Raw genomic sequence first — 24,704 nt, forward strand, 5'->3', positions numbered from 1 at the left:
CGTCGTGTCTTCCTGCCTCCCAAGGATCTCGCAGCCATTGCCAATGTTGGCTTGTCTGCTAGCATTCGGCAGTCCCCGTATTTCCCCCCCACCTCGCTCATACAGAGCATAATTGTTTCTTTGTATTTATACTGCTACCCAACTGAACAGTAGCACAAAGATGTACAGAGAAGAAAGTTTGATTTACCTTTATTTATAACTTTGACTTGTATGAAAAGCCTCTATTCTAGAAATCATCTAAAATAATTGTCCCAACACCCCTTTGGCACGTGTTCAGATACTGTGTAGCCTTTTAGTTTCTCCCACTGCTACAGACAAGTCTCTGCCTTCCCCTTTTGCTTGCCAATACCACCTCAGCTTTCCCGAGCTGGGTGCAGGAGGCTGGGCAGCGGGGCGGGTTGCTGCTCCTGCTGGCTCTCCTGGCTTCTCCTCTCCCTTCCCCGGCAGCCCCGGCACCTGCAGCCATACTCTGGCCTGGCCAGAGGGGTGCTCTCTGCAGTGTGCAGTGTGGGTAGGGAGCCTGCACGGGAGGCTCCTCCAAAACACAGTTTGTCCCATTTAGGGTGGGAGATATGTGGCAGTTAGTGTAAAAAGCAGTGTTCATTTGTTGGTTTAAATTGTAAGTGCTTTGAGGGCAGGGCCTGTCTTTTAAGTGTGTACATATGGGTGTGTATTTTTATACAATTCCTAATGCGAGACACGCAGTTAGGAGCTGCAGTATGCAAAGCCACAGCGTTCTGTCCTGTGGTAGCTTAGAGAAGTGTTTTTTCCAGATCCACAGAGGTGGACAGTGATTCTGATCTGAACACTGGGGCTATTCAGAGACACAATTTGCTTTGGCCTCCGAACACAAGTATTTTCCTCCCGTTATCACCAAGCAGCGTACCCCAATATATTCCAGGTGCAGCAGTGGTAAGCGAACTGTAAAAGCATGGCCCCATGTCCAGAATCCTGTTGGGATGGGTTCCTTGACCAGTTTAGGAAGAGAAAGGTGCATTTTACCCTCCATCAAGTGATGACCGGGATGCCATCGTCAGTCACCTTTCACCCTTAATTTCGGACAATGAAACAATTGCTTGCACTATGAAGAATTTGGATTAGAAAACAGACCTTGCTCTTAATGTGTGCTGTTAGGTAGAAGAGAATCTGAACTCAGCAAATTTTAACTTGTTTTAAGCTTGATGCTCTTTTTTTTTTTTTTTAAGAGGTGGGAATATATTTTTAAGCCTTTGCAGGTGCATGTTGAGGTAGTATTATGTTACAGGGATAAGTCTATGGTGAAATTTTTGGTTTCTGTTCCTTTGGCATACTCTTAACTTAGTTTTGTGCTAAATTTCCACATTTCTTATGAAATGCGATAGACTGTTTTGCAGCTCGTAGTGTGTGATTTCACAGTTTCTCTATTTTGTAAGCTTATTTTGTAAACTGAAATGTCCTTAGGAAGGGTTCAGGTCAAAGCTCAGGAGTGACTCTGACAGTGAGAAGAGACATGTGCTGTGTTAGACTGCATGGGGGCTGTGGAGTCTCCATCACTGAAGGGCTTTAGTAACAGATACAGCTGTAAAGAATGACATAGATGTTGCTGTCTCTGCCAAGACGGCCTCTCGAGGTCCTTCCTGCCCCCGCCCCCTGCCCCCCACCATGATTTCCCTGATATCTGGATAACACATTACATTTGTTTAACGCACTTCTATTCTTTAATCGCTTGTGTTTCCTTGAAACTCAAGATCAGATTCCAACATCAACTGGGAGAGCATCCTGGGACTCTGCCGTCGTGGTTCTGGGATGTCTAAACTGATCGACCCTGGGCCTCCGGCTGTCACAAGAGTGTACTTAGTCACAGGAGAAGTTTTGACACCTTTGATTATATGTCCTATGCTCCTTTTCCCAAGCCATAAAACACTCACTGGGGAAGTATTACCATGAAACTCCTCTTGGGAACAGCTAGTAGAAATCTTCTTTTTTGCTTGCCAGGGTAAATGGAGATGAGGATTTTATTCTTACTAGCTACAAACACGAATCAGAGAAGGCTGCAAGGAAAAGTCATATCCTGTGCACAGCCCTGAGGTCTCTGATGAAACAAAATGACACAAAATTTACAGATGCTAAAAATAGTGATAACACCTTTGATAAGACCTACGATCCTCCTCCCAACAAACAAAAAAACAACCAGGGAAGTATTACCATCAAACAACTCTTGGGAACAGCTAGTAGAAATCTTCTTTTTTGCTTGCCAGGGTAAATGGAGATGAGGATTTTATTCTTACTAGCTACAAACACGAATCAGAGAAGGCTGCAAGGAAAAGTCATATCCTGTGCACAGCCCTGAGGTCTCTGATGAAACAAAATGACACAAAATTTACAGATGCTAAAAATAGTGATAACATCAGTTTGATGTTGCATTTTGTCTTCCTCCTATAATACAGTAAAATGGCCTGTAATTCACATTGCAAAATTGGCATGCATGGCTCTTTGAAGATATCATCTTCATTGTATGTCTGCAGTGGCCAGAGTTACAAGCCAACCCACTACAGTGCTACGACAAGCCATACAGATAAATAAATAAATAGGGACAAATAACACCAGCTCCTTGGAGCAGCTGCCCACTCTCAATCTGTCTTGCTTAGGTTGTGAGCTCTTCAGCATAGGAAACCTTTTGTGCCTTGTACAGACTTAAATTCATCCCTGGTGTTTAGGAAGGTAATAGATTATGTTAATTTTGTTTATTACATTGTATAAAATGTGATTTTAAGTCAGAGATTTAACTTTTAAGTCCTCGCTGACAGTGACATTAGTACAGACTTAGAGAGTTTGTTTGCAGCTCTGTCTTCAGCCTGGCATTTTAAGCTGAGCTCTTGTGGCCTGTCAGAGATAGTTGCTGTAGTGTGAAAATGCTTAGGAAAATATGTATGTATTGTGGTTTATTTACTATCTTTGTATGCGTATTTCATTATTAGTGCTAAATGGCTTTTTGAACGGTGATTGTAGCCGTGTCACTAGCTGGGTGGCTTCACTGTTTCTTTCCTCCTCTTTATTGAGTACTATCAGCTTTCGTGTCTTTCCCCTACTCCCAACTTGTTTGGCTTTCAGACCCTCTGTAACTCTGGAATCTGCAGGCAAAAAATTTCTTCTTTAAAATGAAAAACCAAACCTAGCCTAGGGAAGTTAAACTAACTTCTGGCCATCTCTTAGAAGGTTAGTAACATCGGTACCTTGAACTATGGCTTCATTTTTGTACTTCATGCAGCAGCTTCTCTGCATTGTTTATATTCTGGTTGAAGGGGATCTTCCTATACCAGGATGCAATAGGAACGTCATTTTTCCTCTAACATGAGCAGATGTCCTATCTGCAATACTAGCAATAACATTGCTACTTCCTGTTGTTGCAGATGTTGTTAGCAGGCTAGAGCTGAAAGCAAAGAGGGGACGCATATCAGCCCGTGCCATTCAATGCCATCAACATCAACACTACCTATGCACCTCTTTTTCCACGTCTACTCTTTAACAGTGGCTGTCTCGGCTAGCAGGCAGGAAGGTGCCCTGGAACACAAATTTATTTCCTTTCTACTTTACGTAGGGGAGGAGCGTTTCCAAAATCTCTGTTGTTTTTCTCTGCCTTGACCTTTGCTTTCTCTAGATTCATTTACACTAAACCCAAATTACAAGTGGTGTGTTACCATATTGAGGGAAGGGGTGCCTGAACTGAATCTGGCACATATTTTAGTGTAAATCTCCCCACTCTTAGGTTTCAGGGCACAGCCCTCTGCAAGCCTTCAGTCAGCAATTATTGCATTCTTTTTCCTTTTTATAGGAGGTCACTATCAAATCCTGTGACACATTTCTATCGCTAATCTGGCAGGCTGCCATTCAGACCACAGGAAGCCCAGGAGAGAAGAATATATACACTTAGGGCCTTATTCCATCTTCATTATTCCCTATACCAGCAGAATTCCTTAAAGTCTCTGGAAGTTTGATCTGAATGGAAAGTATTTTGCCTGAATAGCACCCCTTATTGAGGTATTGTCACCGAGTCACAAATTTAGATGAGTGTTGTGGCTAGCAGCTTAATCTATACTGCATGGCTATTTTTTCACACTAACACAGGGAGTGCTAATCACTTCTAATGGTCTACCAGGATTGTCTGGCAGTGAGGGACTTCTTGATTTGAGAGCTGGACACTAAAGAAAAAAAACACAGTTCCTATTCTAGAGTTTATCTGAGAATTTATTCATTTTGGCAATGAGGGGAATATTGTATTTTAATAGTTTTCAATGGGAAACACAACCTTACTAAAGGAGGAAAGCCAGGATTCATTCATAAAAAATATGCAAAAAAACTTGTGCTTTGCAGGAAAAGGAACAAAGACAAAACTGCGATTTGTGCATAAAAAAATAACAAGAAATGAAAATCATAAATGTCGGGCAGTATCCATAGCTGTCAGATGATAATATGGAAGCCTTAAACTCTTTTCCTATCTATTTTTTTGTGCCTTAGTGTATGAATGCATTGTTGGACTTAAAATGACTGCTAATCTTGTATGTTATTGCCGTATAGAGACTTACAGAGAGATAGTAACTTTGTTTTTATGTTTGGATCGTTGCCAGTTCATTTGCTACTATTATCACTTGTGATTTCATGGAGCTATAATTGTTGGGAAGTAACTTTCCTATTGTTTTAACCAGCAGCACTTAGCTGCATTTCTGTATTAAAAAAATACTGTCTCAGTCCTTCAGGGAGTTCTAGTCATTTTGGGGGGGGTTGTTCAACGTTGTCTTCTCCTCATTTCAGGTTATTGAAGGAAAGCTGGCTCCTTTCTTGGGAAAGGTGATCAAGTTTGCCACCTCTCACGTGTACAGCTGCAGCCTTTGTAGTCAAAAGGGTTTCATCTGTGAGATTTGCAACAATGGAGAAATCCTTTACCCCTTTGAGGACATTTCTACAAGCAGGTACTGTAATGTCAGTCATACATTTGACTCGCGTATCATAACCTTGCAGATTCTCAGCCTCATGACCTCTTATTTAAATAGCTAGGGACTGGATCCCACTAATACCCATTTCTGGGCAGCTACACTGCTCTGGGGAGGCCACCACGAGCAGACTTGGAAATAGATGGGAAGAGCTACTTCATAAAGCCCTGTAAGTCTCAGAACAGCTGTTCAAAAAGGGAACAGTCCCCAGTAGCATCACACAGTGTGATTTATCCAAAGCTCTTCTGAGTTTGCAAAGCATCCTGAAAAGCCAAATGGATTCTCTGGAGTGATCACAGACATCTTTCTGGTATCTGATGTCACTGTGTCCATGATGTACTGGGATTGCCCATTACAAAACAATAACCATCTATTCTGAAGTGTTTTCCCCATGAAATGTTATGGCTAACTCTCTGCTTACTGTGTGCATACTCTTCTGTGCCTATGTATGCAAGATTTTTTTTTTTTTTTTAATGGCATTGCTATTCTCAGGTGGCTACAAAATAAATATAAGTGTATGTCAGTCCTAAGCTAAACAAAAGAACCTTTATTTCACATTACATGGAGAGCTCGATGCCAGATCAGGGATAGGAGTTGCACGGAAAACTTAGAAGCAAAATGCAGGAAACCAGAGCAGACTTGGCAACGCAGCAGTGTTACTACTCTTTTTCAAAAATGTCTTGGATTTTGAATAAAGGAGATTTTTTTTTTCTTTTTTTTTAAACTCAACAGAAAGACAGTATATCTGACAGCACAGCATTCCTCCATAGATAAGTACTCTTCTGGCTGTTTCAAATACAGTCATTTTAATTTGTTCTCCAAAGTGTTCCATTGAAGGGAAAAAAAATTGAAGAGCCACCTTTGGAAACAATCAGGACCAGCCTGTTAAAAGAGCTTCGTTAAGAATCTGATTCCCCTGCATGCACAAAGATGTTAAATTACAAGTAACCAAGGACTGCTCTTTGGGGATTTTCAGCCTGACCTGAGTTTCAAAGACTGTTTGCACATTCTTTTTCCAGACTCTCGTTCTAAAAAACGCATTGACAAAGCAATGGACATAAGCTAAACAAGGTGTGCAGCTGAGCTCTATAAATGGATTTTAAGAAAGAATGTATCTAGGGTGCCTGGTGAGATAGGCTGAGTTAAAAAGAGAGAGACTAAGATGACATAAAACATAGGATGTCTATTGAGACTGTATAAAAGACGATTGAAGATATTCCCAAAAGATTGATGAGAACGTGTGAGAGCATTTGGGAAGACAAGTTTACTTGAAGTGTCTGTGCATTTGATTTGTCTGGGGGATTTTTGGTCACAAAAACATTGTTCGGTGTATATTGTTCCCCCGCCCTTCAGCTGAGATCAGACATACCTTGCAATTACAGAGTTTAAAACATTCTGGAATCAAATAGTATTTGTCAGCAGTTCAGTGTAAGCCAAAAGAAGCTGCTCTAGCTCCTGTTTATATATGAATTAGAAGCCAGAAAGGACTTTTGTTCATGTTTCACAAATGTGAAGTCGTGGTTGATGTCATGCCAAAGACAGCGGTCTTTGTTAATCATTTTAATTAAAACACAATCAGCATGAAAGGTTCTCCAATATTTCTCTTTCTTATTTTGTCAGAGGTCATTCTGCTTACTCCTTTTGTACATACTCCTTATCACTAAACCTTGCTTTTATCCCCAGCATTTTCCGTTTCCCTTCCTAGTTAGTTTTAGATGAGTTTTCTCATCTCATTACTGGTCGTGTGTGCAAATGCACCTCTGTGAAACTAACCAGATTATTTCAGTTCCATATTTTTGCTCTTTTCCACCTTCAGGCTGGAGGCAAGTCATGCCAACAGAGGAGGTTGTGTTTTACTGTGCGGCTCCATCAGCTGCAAAACAGTGAGGGAGAAGGCCAGGTAGAGGGGGTTTGTGTTTGTTTCCATCTCTACAGATGAGAGAGATTTCCGAGGTAGGTGTGCTGACCACTACAATGACAAGTGTAAGGTGAGAAGGCTAGTTAGAAATAGGTAGATGTACAGAGTAACCTGTGGCAAATGGAATGGCAAGTCACAAAAGGTTTGTGTGAAGACTTGCAATTATACCTGAAATTTCCAATGACGTGTGTTCAGCTTTCCTTGTTAGTTGTCATACAGAGCTCCGAGTAAACAGTTAGTTCAGATTTGTGATTTAGTTGTACTATTCTGAGTCCACAATGTGCAATGAGAATTGACGACGATTGCCTTTCTCCATCCTGGTTTTGTGGAATTGCTGTCTACAGCATAGTATTCACGCTTTGTACTCAATACTAGACTGCCAAGTACCCTGGCTGTAGCTGCTGAGTTAAGGAGGGAAGAGCAGCTGAGTTCTGAAGTCCATGTTTTTCCTTCTTGCTTTTGAACGTTGTTCGTTCACTTTTGAGCATGTTACTACCAGCAAACTGGGCTGTTAGGTTAGAAATATTCAAAAGTGAGTGCATGACAGCTTTTGCAAACTTCACCTCTCTGTTGAATGTTTCAAAAACGAAGTCTGTTTGGGGAGGGTGGTGGGGGGGTGTGTCTGTGTTGAACTGGCGTTTGTTTTTCTGTCTACCTCCCTGACCTTTCTGGCTCTTTGGAGAGAAGAGTAACAGCTGTCAGAGAGGCCATTACAATTCCAAGGTGGTTCTCAGCTGGCTGTTACCTTTCCATCTTCATGGTCTCTTAGATCAGCTTTGAGGTGGAGAGATTGTTTCTCTCCAAAATATTCTCAGCAGTTTCTGGAGCAGTCTTCAGTAGGAATTTATGAAGGATGGGTCTTCTTTAGATAGATACAGCTGAGAGAAAAGGAGGGCCCCTCTTGAGGGCTGGAGTTTCTCTTTGGTCAGGTTATTTGCTTGAGAGTCATTTTTGTTAGTCCTTGAGCAAACAGAGTGAATACCTGGGTTATGCACTCCTCAGGGTTTGAATACAAAAATATTACATACCCTTCTCTCACTAATCAGCGTGACACATTCCTTTGTTGGCAAACGGTTCCAAACCAAACACAATCAGTTCACTTAATTAGCGGGTTTGTGGGCTGTGCTTGGCAGGCTCTTTACATCCTGCTCAACAATACAGCACAACAGTTTGCTGCCTTGAATGTAAGGGTGGGCTCACAAAGTCATAAGCTTTCTAATGATATTTCCTTTCTGTGGCTTTTCTTGGAAGGTGGCCATTCTGCACAGAGCTTAATGAAAGCCGTGATTCAGTAGTTAAACAATTTCTTAAAAATTGTCCCATCCTTTTGGATGCCTCTTCCAGTCAGTTTCATTCCTCTGTCCCCCATTTTCCTCTTTTCTGTCTTACCCATATTTATATAACAGTTCATCAGGGTTCTTTCTAAATTTCAATTTCGGCATCTTTTTGAAGGCCTTTAAATCATGAGAACTATATTTAAAGCCTCCTGAGTTAATTGCACATTTCATGGAGCAAATTGCCAGCTAATGTAAACTCTCACAGCTCTGCTTTTGCTGGAGCTCTGGCAACTTAACCTGAACACCTACCTCCTGTTTTATTTCTTGGACTAAATTTGCCCCAGGCTTAAATTTAGCAAATAAACGTATAAAATTACCCTATTATATCACTAATTTTATTTTTACAAGTGTTGTGAAATGACTTTAAATATCCCTGGTTATAAATTGGCTTGTTAGAGCTATCCTTGCCCATTCGTTAGCAGCCGGGCACTGTCCTTCAAGTTGTTCTGATATTGCTTGTTCTTCATTAACGTGGTGAAAAGTTTTTGGTTTTTTCTCCTAAAGTTAAAAAAAAAAACAGAAGTGAAAAGAAAATGCCTGTGTAGTGGTACTGTTGTCTATAATATGTGGCTGTATTTGTTTTATAACCTAGAACAATTTTTAACAAGTTTTACATCTTAAGGAATACTGAGAAAAATACCATTGGAATGAGAATAGAATTATTCATTAAAAAGGGTTTCCTGACCAATTAGTTAATTAAGTAATTATAGTTATGGTTAAGATTGTTATATGCTACCGAGTTAAAGTTTTGGTCTTGCCTGTGTCTCAGCATCCTAGTGACTACTTTCACAGGCAATTTGTTGTGTTTTCCTGCTAAAGCTACTTGCTTGGTTAAGAACTATTTAGTCAATTCCTTGTCTTTTATGTGGTGACTACAGATGTATGTGAACCCTGGAGAGTTGCTCTTTTGTGTTCATATTCATTTATCAAGGCTAAACTGTTTTCACTTTGCAAAGTTAGTTTGTTCTGCAGATCAGTTAAGACATGTAGACCTTTTAAGATACAAACCAGAAGACCCAAGTTTAAAATAGACGTGCCACAGAACAGGCTTGACTATATCAACCAGCTTAGATGCCTCTATAATCTTTGGCCGCCATCCTGATAAGACCTATGAATGTACTTAACTTTACACATAGCGAGAAATCTTACTAAAGGCTCTGAGGCTGTGCTTAGCTTTATGTGCATGCCAAAGTCCTTGCAAGATTACAGCTCAGTGCGTTATGGATGCTGTGTCACTGGACAAAAGCAGCTTTGAGCATTTGGGAGAATGTTAAAGATAGATATTAGGTGGAGAGACTGAAATACGTAGTATAGAGCATTTCCAGGAAATACCTTGGCACAGGTCAAAGGCATCACTCAAAGTACATCATTTTCCCTCTTGCTTTGATTAGTTTATTTTATGCTAGACAGCCTTTCCCCCAGCCCAGTTCACCGGAGCTGTGCTAGTAGTTTAGTACCTAATTTTTGAAAGAGCTTAGCTTATCGGATGTTGATAGTTGGTTCAAAGCACCCTGAAGTGATCTGCTCAGCACTTTCTTTAAAGAAACTTAGGCACCTAAGTAGATGTTAAGTTCTCTTGATAATTTAATTTCACCTGAATCTATCAAAACTGGTCAAAATTTTCTGGCCCAGATCTTCTGATTTTTGTCTGTGCAGGGGAGCACAGTAATGTTGTCTAGAATACGTAGAAAGAAAGATAAAATAGACTCGCTTTTTCATCAAGCATTATATTTTGGAACTGAATTAGCTTTAGAGGTTGGTTTTACCTGCCTCATCTCAGAATGGTGTTAACTAGAATGTTCAGCGTAAAAGCAGGTATTTATTTCAAGTAGGAAAGTCTCTGCAGTGCTGCCCTGTGCTCTTCCCTGCTGGCTGAACATGGCAGCCATCTCGCTTCCAGTTTCTATTTTGCAGCTTCCCTGCTGTGCTTTCTTCCTCACTCTAGATATTTCCAACTTGCCAGTCGAGACCTTTTAATTCTTCCTCCTCCTTCGTCATGCAAATTCCCCTTTTAAGATTGACTTCTCTATCTCCCAAATATGGTTCCTTGTAAACCAGACAACAGCTTTTCAATTGCTTTTTAGCCCATGAAAGCCAACACTGCCAACTCTAAGTGCTCAGAAATTCTAAGATTACCTGAAGAATCTTGTTGTGTATGTACTTACTTTATTTTTTTATATGTTAAGTTCCTTTTTTCCATCTTGGGTCCAGGTAGGCATGTCTTCAACATTATGGCAAAGCTACAAAGTCCAGGTGCCTTTGCATTTCTCTTTTATTAAAAGCATAAATCCTGGCTTAATCACAGGATTTTGAGACTTGAGACTTACAGAAAAATGCAAAATACTAGAATCATGCAGTCAAATCATAGGGGTTGAGGGCAATATGTTAGTATTACTGTTAATAGTATTGCCTGACTCTTTGCTTTTAGGTCTTCAACCACCACTTTGTGAATACAGTTCATTAATAATAGGAGAGGCAGAGGGATGAAGTCCGGTTCATGGTGTGGCAGCTAGCAGAGGCAGAGGATATATGTCTAAGCAATGTAAACACTTGAATCTCTGTGGCATCTTAGCCTCTCCAGTGGTTTGCAGGTAGTGGATCTACCATGTGTAGGGCTTTTCCCCTTTCCAAAGTAACTTAGCTCCACTGACTAAAGTGTAATCATATGAGTTTCAGGTTAAATGTTTTAATACTAATTTTAGTGTCCCTTTACTGATTTCTTGTGAACTGCTGTGTACAGGCCACATTACTTGGCTTGGGATCTCTGAACTTAGACACCTTGCAAAGTGCAGTACTGAGGTCAACAGCCAGTCCTCAGTTCTCCTGCTGGATGCAAGTATGGAAATATACATAGGTAAGTGTAGCATAAATCCCTGCAGCCACAGCTGGGGGGGAGCTGAGGACATGCTTCTCTTCTTAATCAGGAGCGACAGAGCTCTGCAAAGAGGGGTCTGGGAGCTGCAGGATCCCTTTGCTCCTGCTTGACCCTGCTGCCGTGCTCCAGTGCGGTAACTCAGCCTGTGTACACAACTGTCACAGGAGGATAGCAGGTGGTTAAATCAAGCTGTTCTTCTTCAGCCCCGGCCCATAACATTGTTCTGTGAGCACCCAAAACGAAGGCCTTCTCTGCGATTTCTCTAGGTCTAGAAATGGAGGAGTTGACACTGAGGCTCCTCCCCGCTGGTGGAGCACTGGTGGTTTTCTCTCCCCTCCAGTGAGCTGCCCGTTTTTACCCTCATTTGTGAGGCTTTAATATCTCTGACGAGTTTATGTATCTGTTGGATGCAGTCGATCTTGGCAGTGGGTGCTGGCGTGACAGGATGAGGGGCAAGAGGTGGCGCAGATGGGGAGGCACCCAGTGACAAGCCTTGGGCAGCTGAGCCAAGATAGGGGCTTATTCATTCATCCTCCCCCCCGTGCCTGGGGCACTTCTCCAGGAGCTCAGTCTAACCCATGCTGGGTAAAAGGGGGAGCAGACCCTGCTCTGGCAGTTTTCATGCAGGGACACCAGGTAGCGTGTCATTCAGCTATCCTGGGGTGGCATTACTAGAGCAGCAGCGGTGGTGCTGGTCACGGATGCCATGTCAGGCTGTGTTTGGGCTGGTCCCTGCACCTGTTTCAGAGGTGCAAACCGCGGGCACTCTGCTTGGTGACTCCCATCAGTGCAGGCTGGCGGTTGCTGTACACCCCTTGCTTAACTGCCACCTGTAACCAGCTCACCCCTCTGCACTGGTTCCCTCAGCACATGAGCTGGGCTGATGGTTGGCAGTCACAGTTACTTCTGCTGTTTCTGTACCCTCTGGGGCCAGCCCAGGACCCAGCCATGGCATTATAAGTGAGGAGCATCTTCAAGCTCTGCTGGCATATCAAGGGTAACCCCTGTCTGATGAGCAGGTATATGGAAAGGAAAACTATGATTATGCTTTGAATCACCACTGGCTCCCTGAACACTGAATTAATCATTTAGAGTGAATTTCAGACATGTAACAATTTGAGGGGCTGGGTAGTGGGCTCTGCTCTGGTTTTGTTGGGCCTTTTTTTTCCCTTTTCAGAGGCAAATTTTTCAAAAGCAAGTCTGAAGTATTAACAGTTTTTAAGTATGGTATTTAAAAAAACCCTGTGTCTAGTAAAGACCGTAAGTGTGTCATACAAGGCATTATCTTAACAAGCTCCTTATAGGGACAAATCAATGTCATATTAGTGCCAACTTTCTTCCATTCATTTACTACATGGGCGTCCCTCCCTAGGCAGGCTCCTTGTGTTGGTTCCTAGGCAACTGTAATAATATTTCTGCACATGTGTCAGGCATTGATTGCCTTTGGGGCTTTTTTTTGTGTTGTAAATGAACACAGGCTAGTCCGTTTTCCTTTTCATTGTGTTCTGCTAAAGTCTCTGAGAGTTTTGAAGGGCGTGGCTGTGATATTCACAGCTGAGCAATTCAGAAATACTTGCAGACAGGCACATGTGCATAGCATGGGGATGGTGATCATGCTGGAATCCCTAGGCAAGGCTTACTTCAGCTACTGTGGTTTGCTCTTTGGGTTTTTTTACAGGTGGCTTAGTATTTTGGATGCTTGGTGAATGTATAGCATCATCTAAAGAAAACATAATGAACAACCCTGTTTTATCTTGTTTTTACTTTTCATGGAGGGAAAGAAAAAAACTGAAGAGTTCTAGCCAGTGAAGGGTTCAGCCTTAAATCAGATCCTTACTGAAATTCCTTTCATGGGATTATTCACTTGAGCAAATGTATGCAAGGCCTGGCACAGAGGAAGTGGGTTTTTAAATGAAAAAATGAAAGTTAATGTATAAAATTACAAGAGAAAGGATGGTGGGTGAATACGGCACTGCAGTGAGACAGGGGAGCTCTTTGCCCTTCTCGGCTCTTCTAAGAGCTCCTGGCTGACCTTGAGCAAGTCAGTTCACCTCTTGTTTCCCATTTGTGAGGTGGGAATGGTGGTGTCATGTGGACAGGATCTGTCATCCACTGTTTGTTCATTTCAGGGACGAACAGCATAACCATGAGCTGCTTTGATTCCCCACTTGGTGTTTGGAAGCCAGACAGGTACAGCCCATGTGCATGGTACTGAAGCTGTCCTAATAAACCTTGCTAGTCCCAGCAGCTTCATCCCAACACGGTCATGCTGGTCAGTCTGTCAACCTGTAAGGTTCCTAGGAGACAAATAAATCTGTCTTTGAGATGACATCCTGGGCCACCGGTTGATCATCCCTGGTTTATTTTGTCTACTTTAGGTGGAATGTCTTCGAGGCCTCTTTGTGTTGCACCCCCCCACCCCTTTGGGCACCTGATCTTATCCATGGGCACCTAAATGGTGGTGCAGTACAGAGGAGAAATATGAATATAGTCAATTGGTTGTGCAGAATCCAGAATTACTTGAGCCATAAGCCTGTGAAATACATGTGGGAAGCATGAAAAGAATTTGCCAGAATTTACAATTTACCAAGTATTGATATGTATATATTTCAAATGCCCACACTTAATGGGAGATACTAACATTGGCATTTCCTCAGCATACAAGGAATGATTTTATGCTTTTAATGTAGAAAGGCTTTTCTTTTGTAACTAGTAATGATAATAATAAGAGCATTATAATGCCTGTCTGGCTGTGGAGAACTTTGCCCTTTCTCTCTTACACTTTTCAGTGCAATAGAAATTATTTAGAGGATTGAATAATTCTCTGCATTTCTGTTACTCTGGTGTTCAAACAAGTAAAACATCCTTAAAACATAAAACACCCCCTATAGTCTCAACAGAAATTGAGTTGGTCAGGAAAGAGAAAAAAGAGAGAAAACACTGAAATAGAGAGGAAGCTATTTCAGATGCCTTCTTAGAAGACTGAAAGTCTGTATGAAAACAACATGCAATGTTCACCAATTCTTCAAATAATGTTTGAAAAATAGCAAGATGCTGTTAATGTGCAGTATCGCAATATCATTCATTAAAGAAGGACACATGAAAGGCCTGAATGGCTACGGGCTCATCAGCTTATTATCAGTGGTGGGTAGAAGTCTCACAAAAGATGCAGGGACTTTTTGGCCTCTAGCCAAAGAAGAAGTCAGGATTCAGAAATAGTACCTGAACTGTGAATTACCTATGACAACATCAAGGGTTAAGGGAGAGATAACTAAGTGTAGTGAACTATTATGTGAGCCTTTTATAGACTATAAAATGTATTTTTTCTCCAGAGAAATAAAAGCATTTTAGAATACTGAGGCTTGAAAACAACAGTAAAGAAAAACTGTGAAACTCACATATGGAGATAAAATTAGATGTCAGGATTAATTAAGAAGCAATCTATTTGTAATATTCTAAGAAGGAATATAATTTTGGCGGGGTTTTTGGTATCACTGGAAAATTTCTCCCAGTGAGATTAGGAATGGTCAACCAGTTGACATTTCCAGGGTCAGTTAAGACTGACTGTATTTGATATGATGAAAAGCAAAGCTGTAGATGGCTTGGGGTAGTATAGCTCCATCACTTTAAAGGGAATAACTTACCATTTGCCCAAAGGCAGAGCAGGATCAGCATTGCCCTCCCGCCCCGGCAACTGAGTTTCTTTAGCAGTGAGGGGATACAAGCATGCAGTGAAGGCTGACCCAGGTATCCTCTCTACCTGTCCCTGCAGAGAGCAAGAGACAGCTTTGTTCTCCAATTCAGAGCACTGTTCTTCCAGGCTGCTGTTTTGTTGTCGTCTGCACCTTGTGATTAGGGCTGGGAGTACATCAGCCTTCACCAGAGAAAGCAGAAAATAAGTCTTCAGAGCGGCAGTCAGGGGCGGGGGCACCAGAATGGACCGACGATGGTCACAATGGCTGCTGGTGCAGTGGACTGAGATCCGGGGCTGGCTCTGCTTAGTGCCTGACAGTGTGGGGTCCTGGTCAGAGCTTCAGCTATTGCACCAGCTCTAATAAATAACAGTGCAGACATTTCTTCTCTCTCTTTTAGTTCTGAGTGATGTGAGAGAAGTTGGTTAATTTTTTCCACTGAGCTTATTTCTAAAAAATGAATTCATATTAATTTAAACACCATCAATCTTTTTCTCTGCTGTTGGCCTTTGACTGGGGAGAGCAGGTGTGCTGGCTCCTCTCTCATCCTGCTCCATCCATTTCAGCAGCAATTTCTGATAAGTTTTGTCACCTCCATCCGTACTGTGGAGAAATATTGAGCGAGCGTAGGGAGTGGCAATGTGAGAGCACAAAATTACACTCCTCATCAATCATTACCCTCTAGCAACTTCCAGGGCACTGTAAATTGCTGACTAACAAGGGAGAATTAGCTTGATAAAATCACCATTAGTGTCAGTTCAGAATGATGTAAAGTTTTAAAGACACTGCTGTCCTCTCTGTCTCTCCCTCATCCATTAGTGTGTCTGTTAGTGGAGATCCCAATCCAGCAAAGCACGTAGGCACATGCTTAATTATAGGCAGATCGGTAATCCCAAGGAAATCACTGGGATATGAGTCCTAAGCATGTGTTTCTGTGCTTCACTGGATCAGGGCCATAACACACACTCTCTGAGCACAGAAATGATAAATATCTCTGTGTGAGCCAGTTTCTTGATTCAAAACCAGATTTAGACTCACTAGCTGGACTTAGAAATATGACAATCAAGTTTTACTGCAAGAGACCACAGTAGTTAGTAGATATACAGCATTATATTCAGCCTCTTTAACCTTCCTTTTCTTAATTATTATTTGAGTCTTATCAGTTTATGCTAGCTAGAAATGTGCCTCTCTAAACCTCTGCATAGCCTTCTTAAAACTCTGCAGTTACTGATCTTTAGACCATGTTTGGACCCATGCATAAAACTTAAAGCACAGCCAGATCAGGAAGAGTTTTTTAAAAGTTACAGGTGAGATGCAGATGCAGCTAATATAGGTAACAGGTGGTTGTGGTTTAACCCATCAGGCAGCTATAAACACCACACAGCCATTAACTCACTGTGCACCCCCCCCCTCCCCCCCCAGCAGTGGGATGGGGGAGAGAATCAGGGAAAAAAAAAGTTAAATTTGTGGGTTGAGATAAAGACAGTTTAATAGGACAGAAAAGGAAGGGGAAATAATAATACTAATAAGGATAAAAGAATATACAAAATAGGTGATGCAGAATGCAATTGCTCGCCACCCGCCGACCAATGCCCAGCCAGTTCCTGAGCAGCAATCGCTGCCCCCCCCGGCCAACTCCCCCCAGTTTATACACTGAGCATGATGTCACATGGTATGGAATATCCCTTTGGCCGGTTTGGGTCAGCTGTCCTGGCTGTGCCCCCTCCCAGCTTCTCGCTGGCAGGGCGTGAGAAGCTAAAAAGTCCTTGACTAGTGTAAGCACTACTTAGCAACAACTAAAACATCAGTGTGTTATCAACATTATTCTCAAACTAAATCCAAAACACAGCACTCTACCAACTACTAGGAAGAAAATTAACTCTATCCCAGCCGAAACCAGGACACAGGTTTTATTAGCATATGGACTTGTCTCAGTTTTGCCAGACTGTATACCAAATATTACAATTTGCCTTATGGCTTCTCAGTGTTTGGGGTTTGTTTCTTCACGTTTTCAATTTTTCTTCACAGTCTTGAAGACAAGAACCTTATTTCTAAGAAAAAAAACACAACAAAAAAAGCTCAAAGTAAACAAACAAAACCAACCCACTAAAGATATAACAATGGACACGTGAATTCTCATATAGTCATTTGATTACAACAGCTGTGAAAAAGGAAAAGTGCAAGGCATTTCAAGACTTCCCACAACCACCAGGGTGATCAGCCCCTCATTTGTATTTCAAAATTGCTCTAAAGTTTGATCTTTTATTGCTTTCATTATTTGATTATCCAGCTGGAATCTAAGACTTTGTACCTCTGACGCTGTCCTCCTTTTATTTTTTCATTTGGTTACAAAGCTGTAGTGACTTACTCATCACTACGGATAGTTATTTACATTGAAAGGCTGAGAATGTCCATCTGTTTAGTTGTAGCCCACTCCATGATCACCAGATGTTTCATTGCTCCACAGCCATCTGGAACTGGGGCTTGATCTGCTGTGACATTACATCCATTGCCTCAGAGTGCCCCAAAAGTAATCCAGTCATCTTGTTTGAGCAGTTGATTTGTTTGAAGTCATAATATCACATTTGAGAACAGAATAGCACACCTTTGAATGCCGGAAGCTATAACTGTGTTGATCTAGTCCGATCTTCCACAGGACACAGAGCAGAAAATATCACCTACCTCTGTTTCATTTTTTACTTTGTGGAATGACGACTTCTCCTGCTGTTGAAGTGGACTGTACTTTTACTCTTTCCAGAACAGCTGACCACTGGAACTTCAATGAGGAAAATGTCATATCTTGACTGTTGCAAATGCTCTAATATATCTTAATGGAAATGAATATTGTTACTCCTCATTTACAAACCAAAGCAGCAAACTTGTCTTTCATAAAACAAAATTGGTGTCTATTCTGTGATAGACCTGAATGCTAGTTAATAATAAGATAAGTATTAATCCTGCTAAAAATTTCTGTCTGTGAAGCAGGAGTGCTGGGACAGATTCTCAGCGACTGCAGATGGATGCAAGTCAACTTATTTTAGTGGTCCTGAGTAGCTTCACACCAGAAGAGGTGTGGGCAAGCCGGTGTCTTTTACAACCCCACTCTTTTGAAATATAGTGCTCTTTGCGCTACCAGAACTGTTTGAAGGAATGTCTACTGCCCACAATCCATGTGAAGTCCATTGCATGCTCTGGTCCTATTTTGTCATTCAATTTTGACACTAATTTGTGTTTGCAGGTGTGAAAGCTGTGGTGCTGTCTTCCACTCTGAGTGCAAAGTGAAGGCTGTACCATGCCCCAGGTGTGTGCGTAAAGAATTGCAGAAGAAGCAGAAATCCTTCTGGAAGCGACTGAATATGGATGAAAACTTTGAAGAGTCTTGCAACATGTTTGAGTTGTCATATCAGAACACATGAGTTCCTTAAGGCAGTGGCCAGCCTGAAGAGAATCCCTTTCCTAGCTGCCAGCTCAAGCAACTTCTCAGCTTAGCCAGGCAGAAATCTTTTTGCAAAATAATATCTGACCTTCCTCATCTGTGAATAGCAGCTGCCAAAGTGGCCATAAAGCCTTGTTGGCTTTGAAATACCAATGGCTAAACTGCATTTTTGCATTTAAGTCCAGCCGCTAGCTCTCATATAAAATGTGGTTTACTTGAAATGCTTTAGGTCTAGCTAATTAAGCACCCAACTTTTTCCTTTCCACCTCTGGAGAAGACCTTTCCTCAAGGCAGAAAATACTTGCTGCCATGACCACATTATTTTTTATGTTGTTCGTTTAGAATTGATGAATCATCTACTTATTTATGGGTATTATTTATTTATTATTAGCCTTGGCAGAGGTTCTGGTGAGGTGTTTCACAGAACCCAATAGGGCAGGAATGGTTTTAAACCCACCTGCTCCTTCTGATGTGGACACGTGGTTCCATTTCCTCATGTTTCCAGAGAGCTATTTTTAAAGGATCAGTGAACTTACATGTCACTCCTCCCTGAAGAAAGAAAAGTATCTCCCATCAAACCTTATTCAGGGTCCTTGCAAACATAAGACGCGGAATAATTCCTTCAGCTATGATTATATATTTATAACCACCCCAGTGAACTATTCCATATGCAAATAAGCAGGGGACTTGCTGCTGTTTTTGTTCAGGCTGGGTGTATCAGTCAAGCTCTGTCACTGAAGTCCATTGAGTTTTACCCTGGTTATTCTTGATCTATGTGAGGCCACGTCCTCATCTCCAGTAACATGATGTTGGTTCTGACCTTCTGCTAGTGTCATATTTTAAGACATTTTAAGTGTCCACATTGGTTTTGTTTTTATTTCGTGAAGTTTACTTTAAATGTTTCTCTAACCTGAACCTGTTAGACTGATAGTCAGGAAAGTGGTCTTGCCCACGTTAGTTAGAAAATACCTCCAAAATTGTGAAACACTAGTTTGCTGTGCTCACGTGAGATTTGTGTCCTGCGTTCTCTGCGAGCTCTAAGGGATTTTATACTTCTGTAGTGACTTCCATGGTGGAGAGCGAAGTTCTTCAAGGTATGGTTCTGCTCCACACACCTGGAACACAGGGAAGTATTAAACACAGTAAATTACATATATTGTGAAAGGGGAGTATGTGATGCATTTAACTGGGGAGATGTGTCATCACTGGTAGTATGTTTAATTCATTGCGGCTTCACCTCCAGTGAGCACTTAGAGATCCTCCTCCCTCCAATCCACATTCTTAACTCTTTCTCCAGACCCTGCAGTAATATGTGTATTACATACATATGAAAGCAATCACATATATACACACACATCTATATACAGAGAGCAAATATGGTTTCAGGAGAAAAAAGCCAGTCACATGCATGTGTATTTTTCCTCTCACATAGGTTTGTGAAAATGCAGAATACTGATCTTTGCTTCCTATATAATCTGCAGGCTGTTGTATTCAAGGCAGAAAGCAGTCCTGATCATTGAAGCACCTCACTAATTGCTGAAGTATTTTAAATAAAAGAACAGGGTACATCATGCTTACATTAAAAGGTAGAATGCTACAACGAATTGCCTTTTACTGGAGTATAAGTGGTTACCTTTTCCAGTCTCCAGTCAAAGAAAGTAGCTGAATCTGAGCTTTCTCAAATTTGAGTGCAACTATATAAGCATGTTTATATCTGTATACATTAAACAACCAGTGCCTTTCTTTTCCAGAAGTCCTTCTCAGAGTGGGATTCTTTGGAAGGAACTGAGGGTTTTTCCTTGTTCTTGGCAAAGTAGTATAGGGATTCCCATATTTGCAACCTGGTGAATCATGCACCTTTGTCACTAAAATTAATACTTCCCCTACACAGGGATGCCTCTCAGCTCACTCTTTCTCATGTGAAGTGAGTTGCTTTCGGCTATCATCCTTAAAGATATATTCCTTGCAAGTCCATTCCCACGTGAAGAATTCCCTGCATGTTCACAAATGCAAACACTGGGGAAGTATTGTGGAATTAGTCATGCAAACAGGAACTGCGGTGGTACTGGCTGAATAAACAGTACGCTCCCATGTTTTTCAGCATGTGTCACTACAACTAGTCCTGTGGCAAAGCCAGTAGCTCTGAAACTGTCAGAATCTGGCAGGTGCTATTTTGAATTAGCTCTAGACATAATGGTGGGTCATTAAAAAAAAAAAGGTGGTGTTTTTCGTATCATCGTGTTCTGGTATTTAAGATACCTTACAGCACTGGTTCATGTCCAGCTCGGTTTAGAGAAGGCTGCTTGTGTGCACTGTCAAAAACCCTATGGAGTCAAGGAATCCAGGTTCAGACATTGCAAACTATTAGTTACTTTGACAGATGTCCTGATCTCCAAAGTACCAGTTGTGTGGGTGGTTAGATATTCTAGCTGAATTCTGGAATAACAACATAGACAGCACTGGATTTACTCTGGGTTTGTACAGGTGTTACAGAACAGTTTCTTTGCAAACTGAGATTTACAGTAAAAAAGAGTATGATGTTGGCAAAACTGCTGGAATTAGTCATGGGTCCAGAACCACTGCCATTACTACCGGCAAAGAGCAAAAGCATGTTGTTACGATATGCTGGCAGCGCCCAAAGCTTTATGTAAAAGGATACTGTACAATACAGATCAGATTAATTTCTTTAAAATCCAGTGTTGTTGTAAACAAGCCAGTTCCTAAAATGGATACACATTCATTTCTACCTTGGAAAAGTAATATAACTTCTCACAGTAGCTATAGGAGCAGACTGTAACGTGGAAGATGCTTTCCTCTCAGGGATGCCTAGCTCCTATCCAAAAAAAGTTATTCCATATGAATGAGTAAGATAAAGTCTTCTGTCACTGCCTTTCATAAGCATAATGAAAGGCTTGATCCTGCCCTCAGAAGGTGCCAATGCAGTGGGAACAAGCCCTATTCGTTTTTCAGGATTGCAAGGCAAGAGAATAAACATAAACTACTGCTCACATTACTAACTCTCAAAAGACCCAACTCTAAAAAGACAATTTTCCTGCAAGAGCCACGTGCTAGCAGGAGACTCAGCCTGGAGTTCTGTAGGTGGTTTGGATTTCAGACAACTCTGTAGCCTTGCACGGTTGTCTCCGCTGTACTAACAGTGCTGCATGCTGCTCCCCAGTGCTACTCTTCCCATTCTGCAGCCCATAGCCTGCATGTGGCTCTGCTCTGCAGACTGGTGGGCATCAGCTGGAAAAGTACCTGGGGTCTTTCCAGATTGCACAATCTCTCCACACACACACGCAGGTGAAATTAACCTATTGGTACTTCTAGTCCCATCCTACCCATGCATGAAATACATTTGAACAACAGCATTTCATTGTGAATCAAGAATAAAACGTGCTGTCTGCCTCCTTCACAGAGAAGGTGCTTTCATAGCTGACAGTGGAGGAATTGATCTGTACATCCAGTTGCTGCTTTTGCTTGTACAGAACTTTTAATCAGTGTAGAAATAGGGTGCTTCACTGCAATGGACTATAGCCTGACCTTCTACAACTACTTAGAAACTTCTTATCTCAGTTTAGTTAGTCTGAGATTATTTTAATCTAGGACACTGTAGAGGTCCTTAGTCAAGTCTCTTTTCCTCTTTACCCTGACCCTCTAGCTTTCCTTTAATGGGGAGAAGGACCTATCGAAGGGATGCAAACCGCAGCTTTTTTTATCAACCTATAAAAAGAGAAATTTGGATCTCTTATGTAGAAATCTTTCTATTGCTTTTCTTTGTCTGTCTTAGGTAGTGAAAAATGATGGCTTTGTGATATGACACAATATCCTGGCTGGCACATACCAATATGAGCTCATTGCTGGGATGATAGGAATTGGCAGTTGTGAGGGTTTCCTAGATAAGTGAGAGAAGGTTCTTTTTGGTGAGGAACTTGAGTTTTTCACAATACTCCACAGGCTCTGATGGCCCTGTTAGGAGTGAATAATCAGGGTACCTCTAGAGCTCCTCTCGTCAAGGCTTCTCTTAATATCAGGATACTGTGTGTATTATAATGGATTGATGATAATGTCCTGAAAGACTTAAAAAAAAAAAAATGCAGAGGATGTCTGTTTACAATGAAATGGGGAAAGCTGCACAGTTGTATTTTGCTTTTTCCCTGTAGCAACAGAAGCCACCGAGAGTTTCCCAGGCTTGCCAAGGTCACGGCCTGGATTGCAGCCGACTGTTGATCTGTATAAAAGAAATGTAATTGAATAATCATCATAATCTTCTCTCTTTTTTTCTGCTGCTGAGCTGCAAGCCAGTCCCCTCTCTCTCTTTCACTGTCTCTGTCCCTGTCTTTGCTCACAGTGCTGAGCCTACAGCTAGACTTTGAGCTTCATGTCTCATTGTGTTGCTTTTGAACCAGTCGAGTCTGATCATTCTCTCCTTCGTAATTTGCCTTCCAATTTTCCCTTCCCAGTAGGAGTGCCTTACAGTACTGTATATTAGTGTCTATCTTCCTGTTTTGGATTTCCTGATTGAATCTGCTGTTCGATTAACTTGTAGGCTTAAACTGAAACTCTCCCGTGGCTGTGCATGCTCTTTTGCAGGGGCAGCTGAGTAAATCAGTTTTGCTTGTTCTGCCCTCATGAAGTGAGCTCTACAGGCTGCATATACCAGCTCTGAAGACACCAAGCTGCATGGAAACCCCTCACTTCTGCTCAATTCGGTGCCTTAAAGTTTCAAAAGTGAAGAATTTTTTCAGGAATGCTCTGCCATGATGCAGCGTGTTTGGCATTGGAGCTCGAAACCCTTGCTTATGGCAGTTTCCATCTTGCTAGGAATGGTGACCATAAAATTTGTTTACTGTCTGTGCTTTGAGAGGGAAATATGAGAAAGGATAGCATGGATGTGGCATTGGTTTTTATTACCTGTATTTTGGAGACTAGCTGGGCTTCTCTTCAGCCAGAAATGCGGCTGTGCTTATGCGAGACCTTCAGGAGCTGTGCATATATAATAATGGCAAGCACTGGGCATTAAAACGGGATCAGGTCATGTGTAATTTTGCTCCTCCTGGAATCACTGGCCAGCCCACGCCACGTGGCGAGGGACTCCTTTACGGTGCTCCCTACCCGCATGGCACAGCTGGGTCCAGTGCAGTGGGAGTGAAGACTTTTCCTCAAAGCTTAATTTTAATGCAGCCTGGCTCCCTGAAGGCTAACCCAGTGAGGGTTTGGTCAGCATTACCTTAGAGAAGGGTTAACCTGCTTAAATTTTGCCATTATTTGCTAAAGTACGTGGCTAACTCTTGCAGCATGTGTCAGCCCTGGGCACATGCCCATACTGACTGTGATCTTTTAAGTCCACGTTTGACACCAGTAGCAGGAATCCCGTTAGACAACAGCAGTGCTGTCGCTGCATTTTAGCAGTGTAGTGAGGAAACAGCACGGTTGATAATGTGCAAAGTCCTTCTTTACTTGAAAAAACCCTGGTGTGCACACACTGGCTTGGGTCATATCTTAAAATGCCAATTTCATCAAAATTCCTAGGGTGGGCATTAATCCAAATCGCAAAGATGCCACTTGCGGGCAGCATCAGAGAAATCCAGGCCTGGAAAGCTATCAGCTGTCTAGGACCAAAGTGTATTAGGCCTCGTCTACGTGCACCAGTGTCAGTGGCTCAATTATTTATTTATTCGTGTCTAATCCACGCATTAAACCAATATAAATCCTTGAATACATAGCGTTGTTTTGGTGAAAAAAGGATTTGTTTCAGTTTTGCTTATGCGCTTGTCTACAAAGTCGATCTTGCTTAAACTAAAGTGTGTTTTCAGACTGATTTTTAATGGCATTGATACCTGTGATATCAGGTTAGCTTATACCAGACCCTTCTATACTTGAGCTAAGCAAAAGTAAGAATTCATGGGCAAGATGTGTGTTTGAAGGGTTTTAAGCGATAAAGGCAGTTTCCAAATCAACTTTAGTTCAGTTGAGGCAGTTAGAGGCTGGGGGAAGCCAGGCGTGAACAGCAGAGCGCAGCGGCTGGTGCTGTCCCTGGCAGCCCGGGCTTTCCTTCCCGCCGGAGCACCAGCTCACCTGCAGCACTTGCAATGGATTTTAGCATCACTGGCAGCGCACCCTGAGTTTTTGGAAAACCCTTACGTGTGTGTGCTACTCTGTTAACTTATTGGCGACATCATTGTGTGTGTTTCATTGTTCTTGTGTTTGTTTTGTTTTTTTTTTACTTTTGGCAAGGCTTTTTTTAAATTATCTGCAGCTATTAGGCAATAGTCTTAATTTATTATTAATGTGTAATGTTATAATTTAAATTCAGTGAGTTGAATTGCTTGTTGGCACTTGAGCAGGGTTTATTTGGGTTCACTTGTGACAGCATCAGAGCACCGGTCCCTCGTGTATAAAGGCAACTCTCAATAAACACTAAAAAAAAGTTACTCGTCCTTTTTAATTTGCCTTCTGGTGGGTACTGCACCATGGGT

At 41.8% G+C, this 24,704-nt stretch overlaps 1 protein-coding gene across 1 annotated transcript in view; it reads left to right on the forward strand.

Annotated features, from left to right (window-relative positions):
* The window catches only part of PLEKHM3 (pleckstrin homology domain containing, family M, member 3), an 85,806-nt gene extending 61,333 nt beyond the window's left edge, over positions 1–24,473 (forward strand). The window contains exons 6-7 of the mRNA XM_009331965.1: positions 4,789–4,946; positions 18,028–24,473. Coding sequence (XP_009330240.1) covers positions 4,789–4,946; positions 18,028–18,205 — 336 coding nt within the window. The 3' untranslated portion in view covers positions 18,206–24,473. The remainder of the gene's footprint in view (positions 1–4,788; positions 4,947–18,027) is intronic.
* Positions 24,474–24,704: the final 231 nt, after the last annotated feature.

Source organism: Pygoscelis adeliae, unplaced genomic scaffold (assembly GCF_000699105.1).
Source record: "Pygoscelis adeliae isolate BGI_AS28 unplaced genomic scaffold, ASM69910v1 Scaffold160, whole genome shotgun sequence".
Lineage (NCBI taxonomy): Eukaryota > Metazoa > Chordata > Aves > Sphenisciformes > Spheniscidae > Pygoscelis > Pygoscelis adeliae.